The 16,367-nt window shown below is 39.1% G+C and overlaps 1 protein-coding gene across 1 annotated transcript in view; it reads left to right on the top strand.

Moving 5' to 3' along the window:
• Nucleotides 1–1,325: 1,325 nt before the first annotated feature.
• Nucleotides 1,326–16,367, top strand: part of Themis (thymocyte selection associated) — a 232,716-nt gene continuing 217,674 nt past the window's right edge. Inside the window, exon 1 of the mRNA XM_017589835.3 lies at nucleotides 1,326–1,964. Within this exon, the coding sequence (XP_017445324.3) occupies nucleotides 1,874–1,964 (91 nt within the window). The 5' untranslated portion in view covers nucleotides 1,326–1,873. The remainder of the gene's footprint in view (nucleotides 1,965–16,367) is intronic.

The raw sequence follows: 16,367 nt of genomic DNA, 5'->3' as shown, positions 1-16,367 counted from the left end.
AGTGTTTGCAGTCAAGTGAAAGGCCCAGACTTAGGTGAGAAGGGGACAGAAGATAGATGTATCAGGCTTGGGAGATTTAGGAGACAAAATGTTTCAAGAGATTATGTAGAAGTTACTAGCAAAGAATATTTAGTACATTTCTCACACTAACCCTAGTTTTGCCTAGAATGAAGGTTGGGAAATTGTTACAATGACTGATCATGACTATGAAGAGCCACAAGCACTTGATAGATGCTGTACCATGGTCAGGCAGTCCATCCAGAATCCAGTCTGAGGAGAGTAAGAATTCTTCAGCATAGTTCAGCTCTGTCAACGTCAACAAAGCTTCCTTTACCTACAAAACAGAGACCGTCTCACTTCAAACTGAGTGTGCAACCTCTAAGATGCTGTTTGAGTTAAGTACAAAGAATAGGAAGCATTAAAAAAAAAATACTTGTACCACCACAACAAACCTCAGATGTGGAGGCCACGCCCATAGTTGGAGGACAGAAGCCAAGAGGACTGGCATGAGTTGGAGCCCAGTCTGGTCTACAGAAGAAAATTTCATTTAAAAAAAAACAAAAGAATCAAAATAAACAGAAAGAGTGATTTTAATGTTTAAAATTATTTTTCACCAGGTTTCTATTATTTTTTTCTTTAGCTTTGAGCATTTTTTTTTCAACTTTAAATCTGGATCAAAAGAGCAAAATAGTAAAATTTGAGGCCTGGACAATTTATTTATGTTTATTTTAATCTTTATTAACTTGGGTATTTCTTATTTATATTTCGATTGTTATTCCCTTTCCTGGTTTCTGGGCCAACATCCCCCCCTAACCCCTCCCCCTTCCCTTCTCTGTGGGTGTTCCCCTCCCCATCCTCCCCCCATTACCACCCTCTCTCCAACAAAATCTACATTTAACAAGGGAGTTTCAAAGAGGAAGCGAATGTTTAACTACAGGTCTTGTAAGTAGTGCCTCCTTCTTTTTATTTTTTTATTGCTTTATTTTTATTTTATTTATATAATTAATTTATTTATTTTTGCTTTGAGTAGTGCTAGGCCCAGAAGTCTGTTTTTCTAAGCACTGCTTTAAATACTTTCCTTCCCAGTGCAGACACAAGAAAGTTCCCATCAATTTACTATATTAATTCCTGAGTCACTTTTCGTATGACATCGCCCTCCCTTTCTTTAAGCCTCAGCAAAATTTTAATGTGGAAAGATAAAAGGTAGTTTTCATACCTCCTCAGAGTATCAGATTTCTAAAACAGCTGACAGCAGCTTCTTTTGTAACCAAGTTTAACGTAAAAACACCGTGAATATGCAAATAAATCACAAAGCTAGAATCCAGATGCAGAGAGACATCAAATTGATATAGTGCCATATGGAAGGTAAGACTTTGTGCATGCATTCTGGCCATGTCTGGTGGTCATGCCACAGGCCACTCTGTTTCCTCACTATCCTGCCTCTGCTGTGGATTGGATGCACAAGAACCAGATCACCAAACTCATTACTTTGGGTAGTGTCGGTTCAGACAAACACACCCCACCCCCCACGAGATTCTGCTTCAGTGTCAGAAGGAAATGCAGCCACAAGGAGAACAAAAAGAGCTTTACCCACTATCTCCTGCCTATTCTCGAGTTCTTCTCATGCTTGAACTGTTCCTCCTGGGCTTGGCTTTCTTGTGACGTCCTCCCTGCTCCAGGTAGAAACTGGGGAGACCAGCTACTGTAGACAAGTACCTCCCCTCTTTTGGACTGCTCTACCCTCATTTGGCTCCCCTTTCACATTCTGCCTGTCTGGAAAATTATGAGCAAAGAAAGCAACGGTCGACAATTGACATCTGGAAGCCACAAGGTTTTGTAAAGATCAAGTCTACACACCACCCAAGACCCAACAATGGCTTTATCTCTGGAAGAATTTGTCCACTCTCTTGACCTAAGGACCCTCCCCCGGGTCCTAGAAATCCAGTCAGGCATCTACTTTGAAGGTAAGTACTTCTCTCATTCTTTATCTTGATACAATGTTCGTATAAAAGTCTCTTGGGAATGTGTGGAAGAGGTTTTAATAAGGAATACGTGGAAGGCTGTTGCAATACTCAGATTCAAACACGAACACACCCAGCAAACACAAATTAAGTTGTCTGAAAGTAGAACACACACACACACACACACACACACACACTCACGCTCGCGCACAAACTGGAGAATACTGGAGACCCAGCAGCTGAAGTGAAGAAAGGAGAAACTAAGGCACTGAGAAAGATGGGGAAGTGGAACTATGCGAACCGCCATTTTTTTTTCTTGCTAGGCATTCAACAGCTCCCCACAAATGATATTCTGTCTCTGCCCTACTCTTTGAAATTAATTGTCATCGGGTAAAAAAAGTTTAATGTTGCTGATGCTTGTTTTTAGACTCTTGAAAACAGCAATAACAAAACAAAAACCTGAACACTACCAAACTTGTTTTATGTTTTGTTTCACCCAAAATGATTGCGCCTTTCAAGGGCACGGTTCTTATAATGAATGTGGCCAAGTTGGGATTTCTAAGCTTGCCTTGGGCTTATGTTCCTCTTTCTGTAGCGACCTTCTCCAAACTCCTTAAATAGTGGAAACTTTTATTTACAGATAAAGAAATTAGTACCTATTGACCACAGAATGTCTTTTAAATTTTCTGTTGAAAAAGCAAAGTTCAATGAAAATTATTGAATACTAAGCTGGTGACTTTTGGTGTAACTTACTGCAGTATAAAATCCCTTAATATGTTTGCTAGCATTTTAAAGTTAGTTTGGCCTGGAGGGTCATGGTGCAGCTCTTTAATCCCAGCCCTCAGAAGCAGAGGCAGGTGGAGTTCTATGGGTTCAAGGCCAGCCTGCTCTGCAGAGCAAGTTTCAGGAGAGCCAGTGCTACAGAGAGATGTCTTGTCTCCAAACAAAACAAAACAAAACAAACAAAACAAAACAAAAGTTTTTAGTTTGGTTACATGAAAGGCACTGAAAATATTTTCTAGTCAGATATCTATCTTTTGCTTACAAGAAGGGGAGAATTAAAGCAAATCAAAGTACTGGGTCTAGTCAGGCTACTAGGAAGAATGGTTGGTGTATAAACTTTCACACTCAGAGGCTGTCCTACACTTCCTATGATTAGATTTCCAATTTTTTGACTTTTAACTGTAGTGGGACTGCACAAATCATCCCTTTTTTCTATTTTACATACAAAAGTTAATTAATCATATGGAATATTAAACGCTTGGTAATGTAAAATGGGCATCTTGCCAAGTGGCTTCACTCACTGTAACTAATGTATGGTCTGCACGTAGGTAGGGTGGAATAGATCGAGCTGTGGTGTGGGATTTTAGGTGTGTCTAATATATGTGGGAGTTTGGATGTTTTCAGTTCCCAGTGGGCTTATTGACATGCAGCCCTATCACAAATCAAGGCATGTTTATTCAGCCTTACTTTACCATAACCAAACGAAGCAGGTTGACACATGCACGCCCACATACCTGCGCATCCATGGAAGGTAATGGGTTGATAACACTTGTCCTCAGATTATTAGGAGCTTTTATGTACGTTTTTGTGAATCGATTGTTTGGGTCAGGCCGCCTTTTAGCATCTCCTCCTCCTACCCTGTAGAAGCTTATGCTTCTAAGTCAGATATCAGTTGTTTCACGGTTTATGCTTCTAGGGCTTTACGGACGTCTTTCTGCACATCTAGGAAGAGTTTTGATAAACAGCTCCACAGTTTCAGGTTTTACATTTGGATTTTAATTTATCTGCAGGATGCATTGCTATGTATAGGGACCTGATTTCACAGCTTCGTACATCTTCAGCTGACTTCCCAGTACCACTTTGTTTCCAAATCAGATAATATGAACGTGCTACATTTGTCTCTGAAATACCTCTTCTGTTCTGTTAATCGATTTTTAAACTTATTTTTAGCCAATCGTATACAGGTTATAAATGGCAGCTATGAAATTAGTGTTAATATATGTTTGATGTATATCTAATTCCATTGCTTTTATTCCATGTTCCAAATTTAACTTAGTTGTTTACAGATTTTTTTAAAATTACATAAAGAAAAATAACAATCGATTCTTTAAGAAATCTAATGAACAACTTTATTGGATAGTGTTGATTTTATATATTAACTTGAAGAAATGTTAATTTCATATTTTATAAAAGAAACCTGTTCATATCAGCCTTTATTCTTAATGACTTTACTACTAGGCTAACCACTTAATTAAAGGGAATTTCCACATCCATGTACATGTAAGTACATCCATGTAACCATCATTCAAAAAGTAGAAAACCACAAGTGTTCTAGAGGACTCATATACTTTTCAATTGTCATCTACTTCCTTCCCCAACTTAGCCAATACTCCATGACTTCTGTTCCCTCATAAGCTTTATATAAGTGGAAAATTATAGTATGTACTCTTTTAGTTAGCATATATGTATTGTAAAGGTAATCTATACTATTCTATACAATTCATTTTTAGTGTATAGTATTTTCTTTCTTTCTTCCTTCCTTCCTTCCTTCCTTCCTTTCTCTCTTTCTTTCTTTCTCTCTCTCTCTCTCTCTCTCTTTCTTTCTATCTTTCTTTCTTTTTCTTTCTTCTTTACTATCTTGGAACTGGGGATTGAAACTAAGGCTTTGCACAAGCTACGTAAGTGCTCTACCATTAAGTAGTAGTCCCAACCCTCTTCTCACTTTTCATTTTGATACAGGGTCTCACTTAGCTCCGTGGGTAGCTTTGGATTCACTCTGTAGGTCAGGCATTTCTTTAGTTTGCAATTCTCCTGCTTCAGCCAACAGAGAGTCCAGGTCTATAGATACAGACCATAAAAGTTCCAGTAGCGTATAATAATATAGCATTGGATGAACGTGCCAACATTTGCTTACCCATTCTACTGCTGATGGGCATTTGAATTAAAGTCACAGTTAGTGTTTTTTCACGAAATCCTTATATATCTGTGTTCACAAGAATATAGGTAAAATTGTGATGATGACTGGTGGGTAGTGAAAGAGAAGTTCCCTAAGTGGTTGTTCATTCTACATTTCCATCAGAGGTCTCTCGAGAGCTCCTGCTGACCTGAAGACCTTTCCTGGGGTTGGTTGTCTTGATTTTAGTCTTTCTGGTAGGAACGCTATGGGGAGATGAGGTTTTAGTTTACATCTGCCGTTTGTCTACTGAGCTCCAGGACATTTTCATTTCTATCCTGGGATGTTTGCGGATTCTCTTTAGGGCATGGTTCCTAGGTATGGCTCATTCATATTAGGCTTTATACATTTTTATTAATGACTTGACATATGCATTTGGGACCATCTGATTTCTGCTCTGAGTGTCTTCTCCCTCTGTTTGCCAGTTCGCTTTCTCAGGAGTGCCTTTCAATAAGATGAAGTTTTCAACATTACTGTTAGGTGCTCAATTTGCAACTACATTTCTAGTATATGATTCTAAGGAAATTTTCTTCAACACAAATTGTAAAACTATTATACACATTAGAAATTCATTTATTTACTCTTTCCTTCATATGTATTCTCTGCATGGAATTGATTGTATTGCATATGCTTCGAAAGGAGGGCCAAGCCCCATATCATTTTTCCAGAGAGCTAATTAATACAGTGATATTGAGAGAGAGAGAGAAAGAGAGAGAGAGAGAGAGAGAGAGAGAGAGATGGAAAGACAGAGACAGAGAGAGAAAGACAGAGAGAGAATCTTTATTCTTTTTTATGTAACCCTGATTGTCCACGCTGTGTACCAAGCTGCTTTTGAACTCATAGACATCGTCTTGTGCTTGCTCTTGTGGTAATATTAGACCATATCCTACCTAGTTGGAAAACTTTTTCCTAATGCTATACTGCGTCCCCTACTCATAAATACTGTGTATCAGAGCAGGGTCTTTTCCAGTGGCTTGTCTGCTTCTCCAGTCACAGGACTGTACTTTACACAGTCTCCCTGACTGAATGCATGTGGATCTGCAACATTCCAGAACTCTCGGTTTCCGTGCTGTTTGAGGGTGTGCGGGACTGTGTTTCTCAAACTTGATTGCGCATTTGAGATGTCTGACATGTTTTTAAGATGATCATCATCTGGACGTGTCTCTACAAGTAAAGATTTAATTATCTGAAAGGTAAGATATCACAGGCAGGTCCAAGACATCTCCCTGATGACTCTAAAGTGTAGTCAAACTGAAAAGGACTAATGTGGAATAAACTTTTCAATGTGTTTTTATACTTCAATATAAAAACTCTTCAAATTTTCATGTACATTTCAGAATTGTCACCCTCCACACAAGTCCTCTCTGAGTTCTGAGCAGCAGTGTATCATTTAGAGAAAATTAACGTCGTTGTAGGTTACGTCTTCCAATGTATGAGCTGGACGTGCCTCTCCAGTTGAGTCTCTTTTCTTTGTGGGCAGTACTGTTGGTGCTCTCGTTGTTGATTTTTTTCATTGTTCTCACATTTATTCTGACTATTTATTTTCACACCATCATACTCATAAATGATATTCAAGCAACTGTGGAGGCTCATGCCTATAATCCGGCACTGGGGAAACTGAGGCTAAAGTCTGGATTGGCAGGAAACTTCACACTGTCACATTTATAGTCACAGAAAGCATCTGCAACACACCATTTCACCAACAACGGCATTCCTCCGCCCCCCCAGGGATTTCTAAAAAGTAATAATTTAAATTATGTTCTCAATTCTTTAGTAAAAGCATCTGATGCAGGAATTTCTTTTTACTTTTATTAAAAACAAAAGTAAAACACAAACTGTGGGCTAAAGAGTGGCTCAGTGATTTAAGCAGCATAGTGTTCTTTGGAGCACCCAGGCTTGGAGCAAGTACCCATGTCAGGTGTCTTATCACTAGAGCAGGTCCAGCTCCAGGTCTTATCCCACCTCTGTGCCTTTGCATGTACGTAGCCACTCACAGACAACTCACATTTGTCTAATTAAAGCTAATGAAATAAATCTTTGAAGAGAATCGAAATATAAAGCAATGTCTAGATCTTATTAGAGTTCAGGAAACGTAGGTATAAAGTGGTCATGTATCCTAGGCTGGTTTCCAGAACAGCCTCACAAACACATGTATACTCTTGTTGCTATAGGAACCAAGTAATATTGCTTTCCTTTTCCTACTCATCTCATAGTAGAGGATGCCATCAAATACTGTCAGCATGTTTAAAAATTTTTGAACTCTCGTAGTGTGTCATTTTTTTTTTGTATCATTAGCTCACCTAAGCAGAGACTGGTGTCCTCCAAAGTCATCAAGAGTTGTACTTGCTCGTAACTATTTTTTGGGTTTCTTCTTACCTTTGTTGTACAGAGCAGAGCTACAGTGAGAGTGGAAATCCCTGTCCTGTCTTAGTCAGAAAGAAAATTATCTCAAATTCCTTCACTGACTTCTAAGTGCTGGCATTTATTTTCACTTAAGAAATTCCTATCTTTTCCTCATTAGGTATTGACATGATAAGATGGTTTTGAAGTTAGTGGCATTTATCGTTAAGCTAATAGCATGGCTTTCCCTCTTAAATCTGTATATTTGACTTGCCTTTAACTTATACCACACACACACACACACACACACACACACACACACACACACACACATTTTATTCAAACTGACTTTAAATATTCATCAGGGAACCACTTGAAGAGCTTGGGTGAGCGCTCATTATATGTGTAAGGCCATGTGTCAGGGAAGTTGGCACGTCCCATCGCTTCGGTAGGATAAGCATTAGAATGAACCCTTTCCAGAGGGTTTCAGGGTTATGTAGGACCCAGTTGCTCATTGAAAGTAGCACACTGAGAATGGACTCAAGAAACATCTCTCATTAGGAGCTGATATCAGTCAACAGCTTCCCAGCAGCTATTGCTAACAACTTCGGTAACCTGGGTCTTGGGCACCCTCCTTAGTGGCTAGAGCCCCTCAGGAATGAAACCACTGCTTACAATTCCAGAATCCTGGAAGAGGGCCAAAAAGATGGCCTCCATCATTTCAGCTCAACAGGGTTGGCCTCAGCACCCTGGCCACAGATGCGTTCCTCTGTCTGCTGTGCTAACCAGGCTTACTGTATATTCTTTATAGCCAGGATTTTCATATTGAATCGTAATTCAAGTAGCCAGTAGACTCATCTATTTTAGACCAAGATAGCTTTAGCTTTCTGAAATTAGTTCTGTGGATGTTACTGTTTTCTATTTTCTAAGGTAATGGATCTTAGAAAGACGAGTTTTAAGTTCTTGCAAATTTGGTAGAACTCACCAGTAAGACTTTCAAATGTGAAGTTACTTGGAAAGCAAACAGTTTGGTTTCATTAATATTCTCTATTTTTGTTTCTTTCATAGATTTCTGACCTATCAGACAAGGAAAAGATAGACAATTTTTTTTTTTTTTGGTTCTTTTTTTCGGAGCTGGGGATCGAACCCAGGGCCTTGCGCTTCCTAGGCAAGCGCTCTACCACTGAGCTAAATCCACAACCCCAAGATAGACACTTCTTAAGTGAAACAAAAATGCCAGCACTTGGAAGTCAATGAAGGAGTTTGAGATGATTTTTTTATGACTAAATTTTCATGATTTTCTATTCTCGAGTCTGCTCTCTCAGAATCCCTCCATCTCTATGTATTGAACTGTAGTCATTTAAAGTTAATACTTCCTTCTTCATAAACATATTTAATACTAAAATGTTCATCTATCTGATTTTGCCATGTGTTCTTTTCAAACAGGACCTTGCCCTGTATCCCAGCCTGAGACGCACTCTGTCTCCCTTCTCAGTTCCTTTTCCTTGTTTGAGAAAGAACCAGGTTGCCTCTCCCTTAGTCTCTGGGCTGCTTCGCCAGGATTGCAAGCTGGGGTTACCACTTTAGCTCTCATTAGACCTCAATTCTAACGAGAATTGCTTACTTCTAAATTCATTGGCTGATTGTTTATTATTCCGGCAGGAATTGGTTTAGCTACTCTTCTCATTTTGATGACTTTTATTCCATTTCATTGGAGAAGGTGTTATGGCTTTTTCTTTTAATTGTCTGCTGTTCATTACACATTATGGTATGACGCGTGCCCTACTTTAAGCTGACAGAGAACATGAAATCAGAAACAACAGACATGAGGTGATAGAGGTTCTCTGTCTCCAGACTGAATTCTTTTAACTAAAAAAAAAAAAAATACGCTAGCAGGAAGTATGTTAGAACATTCTGGCGTACAACTTGTGACGAATTTTTGGAAGGTCCTCGTGTCCTACTAATGTGAAAGAAGGCTGTAGGTCATGAACTCAGGGCTTGGAGTCCTGGTAAGTTAAACCTGAGCCATGATCCTATCCTATCCCTCAGCACCTGTCTTCTGCTATGAAAATGAGGATTCTCTCAGCCTAAAGGATGAGAGAGAGAGAGGAGGCCAACATTTTCAGCCAGATGAGGAGCCCACAGAAACCCTCTTGTGAATCATAACTGTGATTATCACTACATAGATAGTGGTATGTGGGTACGAAAACCTTACCAACCATTTCTAAACAAAACAAAACAAAATCCAGCTATTTTGAATCTTAATGCTTCAGTAAGGATATGAATACAATAATACAGGTGGAACACGGGGCGGGGGGGGGGTAACAAGATATTAACAAAAACTCCCTAAAATACTTATAAGATATTAAACTAAAAACTTAAAAAAGGAACTGTCTAGGGTGCAATAAAGAAGGCTCAGAGAGAGAGCACTGTCTGTGGTGCTATTACAGAGGACACAAGTTGGGTTCCCAACCACCTGGCAGCTCAACCCTCTGTAAATTTAGTTAAAGGAGGTCCAACTTCCTCAGGCACCAGGCAGATACACGGTACATAGGGATGGATGCAGGACATTTATACAAATAAAAGAAAAGTTAAATTAAAAAATTTAAACTAAAAAAGAAAATCTGTAGAACAGCAGCAGCACTCACAGAGACCCAGATTATGATAAACGGCAAACCAAAGACTATATCCATGGTAAATGCAGTAGACAGGGTATACATATCCTGACTTCCTAATTCTTGTCAACATAAAGTAAATATAAAATATAAAAATTAATAAAAATGTGGAGCAATTCATATGCCATGCAAGTGATTTTTACATTTATTTATTATTTATTATGTGTTATGAATGGGCACTGCTAACAAAGTGGTTATTACAATACATCTTTGCTTACCTTTTTAAAGGTGAAAGGTATAAAAATGATTCATAAAACTCCATCCAGGAAGCCAGTTTGCGGTGTACTGCAAATCCATACTCAGGAGGCAAGAGCAGGAAGCAGAGAGATATTAAGTTGGAGGCTAGCCTGGGCTACATAGTGACACTTTGCATCAAAAACCAAGAGCAAAATGGAAATGAGCTACAAGTAGGTTTGCATGAGCAGAACCAAGGGGAGCCAGGTGATGGACTCATAAACTTCACTAGGATTCTAGGTAGCAATAAGGTAATTCGATTAGCATGTAAAATATGTACAAATACCAGATCCTTAGAAATTAACTTCAAAATAAAATTACAAAGAACAAAAAGTGGTATCGAAATGAGAAGGTTCATTGGAACAAGTTTTACAGACAAATAGTAAGCTTATGTCACCCTGTTTAAATTTTAAAAATCCATTATCAGGAATTATTGCCCAGGAGGCCAAAATTACATTTAGGAACAAAACGCAAAGCTCCTCTCTCTTTTGAGAAATTATACATTTAAATGTATGCTAATAGAGTCAGTGCATCAGAAGGAGAGTTATACTAGGGTGATCAGGATTCACCCCTTAATTTTATTCTCCCCGCATACAAGCAAATCCTTACATTCCTACTTCCAAAATGCAGGCTGAACCGTTCATTTCACTGAAACCTAAGTCAAGGCCTCAAGGTTTCTCCCCTGGGTCCTGACGACTCTGATGAAACAAAATTTGAACAGGGGTCTGAATACACGGAGGAAATGCACTGCTAATGTCTGGGGAAATCACACTCTTGTTGAGGACAGAGCAAGTACAAACCTGCTTCATGTGGTTAAGAAGCGGGGGCAGGGATGAGAGACTTGTGAGATTCCGACAAGGCAACTGAGGGGAGAGATTTAGAAGACAAAGCTGGTCAAAGCATAGAAGACTACTGTGATTGACAACATAGCACTAGGTGGTGGGGCTGATGCAAACAGGGCTGCCTGCAGGATGAGGTGGTCAGGAAAGACCTTCCAAGGAGCTCAGAAGATACGGAAATTGAGAGATCTGGAAAAAATAGATGGGGGGAACATCACTTGGACTTTAAAAGACCCATTTGAATAGGAGACAAAAAATCCTTGTACTTGGAAGGTATTCAAAGTAAGTCATGGAATTCAACTCCAAAGATTGTGTTGTAGGTGATGGATGGGTAAGGGATGAGAGAGCCCTTTGCAGAGCCTACTGGCTGCTCTGGAGAGCAGCTGAGAGGGGAGCAGACAGAAAGGAGAGGGAGACAGATTAGGAGACCACACAAACTGCCTGGTCTGGCCTCAGTGGGAGAAGGTGAGCTTAGTCTTAGAGAGACTTGAGGCCCAGGGAAGGGGGAGGCCTGGTAGCAGGGGGGAGGGGTCACCGCTTGGAGGCAAGGGGGAGGAGGAATGGAGTGAGGAGTGATGGGAGCGGGAAGCAGAAAGCGGGAAGCAGAAAGCGGGGAGGCAATGGCTGGAATATAAAGGAAAAAAAGAAAAAAAAAGGCAAGGGCAGTCCAAGTCTTGCTTTTAACTGTAGGGCTTTAGGGAGTGCGAGGCAAAGAGAGGACGAAAGGGTGCACACAGGGCTTTGATGAGGCTATTGAATGAACAGGTGAGCATTGGGCACAGTACTGGCCCAGGGATGTGAAGAAGAGGCAAAAACGTTCATGCGTAATCTAAATACAGGTTAATTTATCTAAGTATAAATTGTTGTGTCTTACAAAAAATGTAAGGGGAGAAGGAATATGTTTGATGGATGTATGGTCAGGCATGGGGGAAGAGGGTGCGTCTGCGGGGCCATGCTGAGGTATCCCTTCCCCCTGAGGGACCAACGATACGATGGTATGGTATAGAATAGAGTTTATTCAGGGCATGGGGAGTGGAGGAAGTAAAATCAGAGAAAGGCAGAGAGAGGGGGAGAGGAGAGAGAGAGAGGGAGGGAGAGAGAGAGAGAGAGAGAGAGAGAGAGAGAGAGAGAGAGAGAGAGAGAGAGAGGAAGAGGAGTAGAAGAGAGAGAAGAGTACAGGAGTAGAGTCCAGCCAGGAGCATATGGAGAAAGAGGGGGCAGGGGAGTGGAGAGAAAGAGGGTTAGGAGCAAGAGGACAGAACAAGAGTAAGAAAGTAGTAAAAGCCAGTTTTGTCCTAGAGAACGCTTATTCAAGACGAGTGATCTATGATCCAACTCATCAGGATTCATTTAATTAAAAATCTTATCTTTGAAAAGAGGATGCATACTTCATACACATATTATTCTACTGGCATTTATATTCATTCTAGAACATATATGATATAAAATTGTAAGTGGATAGAGATAAAGTGACCATGATTTAAAAAATTCAAACCTTTTAATTCAGAATATCCACCTGTTTTTCTTCTATAAAACTGTAATTTTGTTATAACATTAATTCTCAATGTTGTGAAAAGATAGAGACTGAAAATAATTGAAAATAAATATTTTCATTGCTGATTATGTTCACTAAATGCTCTGCAATGCGATGCTGATGATTGTAATTTAAATAATTTCAGTACTCATTTTTCAGGGCAGCTAGGAAAGATAGCTCATAAAAGCCCAAGATGTACATATGTGATAGGCGTGCAAAGCAGGTTTGTAATTAATGTTTGTGGACGTAACATCACATATGCAAAAATCTTCAAAATTCTAGTCTTAGTGGTCATCTCAGAAAAGGAATAACTATACCAACAGAGAAGCTTGGGTTAGGAGTGGTCCTTTCTTCATAGGATCTGCATCCTCCATTTCTTAAATTTCTGCCTAGATGTCTTTCAGAGCAATTGTCTACTATGTGACAAGTGGTGAGAGGATAATCAACTCTAAAGTTGCCTTTAGCATACACACATGAACCATCTGGGGTTCAAGCTCTGGATGATTATGGCATGTGAAGTTGATCTCTGCAATCAAATCATTTTCAAGTTATTTGAAAGATAGTCTATCATCAAGAAACAGATAAGACAGAAAGTTTAAAGGTCTCAATTTATTTTACTTTAGACAGGCGGGAGGGATGTCTTTTCTAGCCCTTTCGGGATACGGCTAACTGCATGGGTGACTATATGAGCTGTAGGGAGCGTCATTTAGAAAGATACGCTTTAATAAACAGTGCATAATTTGCCATATTCTGTCCTTGTAGACTGTCAAAATGGAACCCCCAACAGTCTTAGTTGCTAAGTAACTGCACCAGAGACTACGCCCTCCTCTGCTTCTGCCGGGTGTGGAACACAATAAGTTGTATGTCTTATTGCTGAAGTGTCTACTCTCTTGATGTTCTTTAGAAAATGTAACCGTCAACATAACCTAAACTTTCTCACTATAACAATGACATGCTATATTGATATGATTAGAAGGGAAGTCCTTATCAATTATAAATGGTTGGATATTAGCATATCTGAATCACGTATTCTCAGGAACTTTACTGGAGTAATAACTGTTTCCATCTGTGCGTGGAGAAGTGAGATCACCATGTAGCATTTAGGAAACATTTTCTGTGGCTTCTTGACTGTACTTTTTTGCTAACATTATCACTATCTATTTGATCTATGGAATTATTTTGGTTTTCTTCTAGTTATTAACGTTTTGGCAAATAGTGCATTTCAATCCTAATTTTTTTAAGACTTATTTTTAACTTTGTAAAATTATATGTATGTGGCTGGCATTTTGGTAACTGTGGAAGCATAAAATTATTCACAGCATCACAAGAAAAAATACTGTGTTTGTTTTTTGTATTATTTAATTTGTGTCTTATCTAATTTTCACAAAAGTGTAAATGAACTTTTAAAGGGAGAAATGTTGATGGTGACCCCTAACCCCCTTCCCGCCCCCCCCAGTGCTCTATCCAGAGTCTTATCCCTTTACACTATATTGATTACTGTCTTAGTTTAAGCCATCAGAATTTTGTTCAAGGATTATCCAAATTACTACCCAACTTTGCTTCCTCATTTCATCCTTGGAAGCCCAAAGTCTGTCTTCCATCCTGTATCCCGAGTCATGTGTCTGATATGTGTATTAGAATATGTCACTCCTTTGTAAATATCTTCCCAGAGAGTTCCATTTTTTTCCCTCTCAAAATAGAAACTTCAGTCAGTAACAAAGTCCCTCACTGTTTCTCTGCCCCATTTGTGAAGTTTCTGGTCTACTGGTCTTTCCCCCAGCTATGCCTGTGTCTTTTCCACTGTTACACAAATGTGTTGGCTACTCTCATTAATGCTTTCCTAGAATTCTCTTCATTTTTCTGCAAAGCTTCTGTAGCATACATCAGTTTGGCTAAACTGCTTGTCGGTGAAGCTTATTAAACATACAAGTTCCCACATCCTTTGCCTTCCACATTCTGTTCTTGAGTTTTTACCAAAACATCAATTTCCTTCATGCATTCAGGTTTTTAATTTTGGGGGTGGGGTGGGTGGGATCTTTCCATTAGATTTTTCTTGTAGCTTTATTGGGGTCCCCACATGGATTTCCAGTCTGAGGCAACTGTTGGCAGGCTTTTTGGCGAAATATTGCCCTCCACAAACAGTTCACCAATGAACCATGCATGAGCTCCTCTAGCGCACACAACATCTTTCACTTCACTATCATGCTTTCATGATTCACCCACATTGTAAAAATGTATCAGCATTCTGTATCCTTTTGTTCCTACAGTATTTTATTGTATGGAATGCAATGTGTTTTCCTTATTTAAGAACCTCAGATTGCTTCACATTTGGAGATGTTTTGGGTAATGTTCCACCAGTTACGCATGCAGAACCAATTTTACTTCATCTTCCCCAGAGCTTTACATTCTCTTTTTTCATTATGTCTCCTGGTAGTTTTAATTTGAATTTCTTAATGACGATAATGATGGTCACTTTATGTTGTGCTGATTAGCGATGTATTTTTTCTTCTTCTTCAGCAAAATGTCCCTTTGTATCATTTGCCAATCTTCCTACTGAATTTTTTTTATGTTATTGAGTTATACGAGTTTTTAAAACATATTCTGGCAATTTAATTTGCAAAAGTTTTCAAATATGCAAACATGCAGATACTATCTCTTTATGATCTTCCTATTCATTTCTGTCTTCCTTTGAAGAAAAAGGGTTTAACTTTTAATAAAGTTTAACTTATAGGAAACTTCTTCTCTTTGATATGCTGCAGACACTAAGGAAAATGAGCAAAACTCAGTTAAAAATGCAAAGACTTTTGCTTTAGATAGCAAAAGACATTTACTTTCAGTCTTGGTGAAGGAGGAAAATGTTTAGGAAACCACATACATATTTGCAGAAATCGAACCATAATGTGGTCAGACTGACTCCATTAATGTAAAGTGCAAAGTGCTTTTTACAGTAATTGCTAAACGTTTAGAAAGTAGGATTTTTTTTGCTCTTGGGAGTTATAAATTTACATAGCATGTTTTGAATATTATACCTACTGTAATATTGGCTGTTTCTGCAAAAATATGTTGAAATCATGGAAATTATTTCCTAAAATTATGTCTCCATGTATTTCTTTGTTTTTCTCCTACAAAATACAGGAAGTGCTTTTGGTCCTAAAGCATCCACAGTTCCGGAGCTGAGGACCGAACCCAGGACCTTGCGCTTGCTAGGCAAGTGCTCTACCGCTGAGCTAAATCCCCAACCCTTTTTATTTATCTATTTTGTATATGAGTAAACTGTAGCTGTCTTCTGACACACCAGAAGAGGGCATCGGATCTCATTGCAGATGGCTGTGAGCCACCATGTGGTTGCTGGGATTTGAACTCAGGACCTCTGGAAGAGCAGTCGGTGCTCTTAACCACTGAGCCATCTCTCCAGCCACAGGTGCTTTTTAAAGCAAGTTTTTTAGTGCAGTGTAAAAGTGTGCAAGTGTAAAGTGTTTTAGGATAAAACAATTCTCAGAGTCCTTGTGAGAGTATGAGTCAGAGTGTACTCACAGAAGTGTGGTGATAGTGTTTCTGAATTTGCCTAAAGAGAAGATATCTAGGCAAGAGCAAAACTTTTAGAATGAGAGACAGTTGTTTATCAGAAAGATATCCAATTTTAACATTCCAAATGTGGTCTAATCAGGGAGTCGTGGAAAGTAAGGGCACTTGTGATCATATTTAAATGGTTCTTTAATTATACAAAGGATATTGAGTTTCCATGTCGGCTCACTAAGGTCTTAATGGTGGGACACTGATCCGGTGACTTAATATATCCCTATAAGATAGAGACACCAGACATTTTTC

Source organism: Rattus norvegicus, chromosome 1 (assembly GCF_036323735.1).
Source record: "Rattus norvegicus strain BN/NHsdMcwi chromosome 1, GRCr8, whole genome shotgun sequence".
Lineage (NCBI taxonomy): Eukaryota > Metazoa > Chordata > Mammalia > Rodentia > Muridae > Rattus > Rattus norvegicus.
The sequence above is the reverse complement of the archived record's forward strand: the minus strand, read 5'-3'. Positions and strand labels throughout refer to the sequence as shown.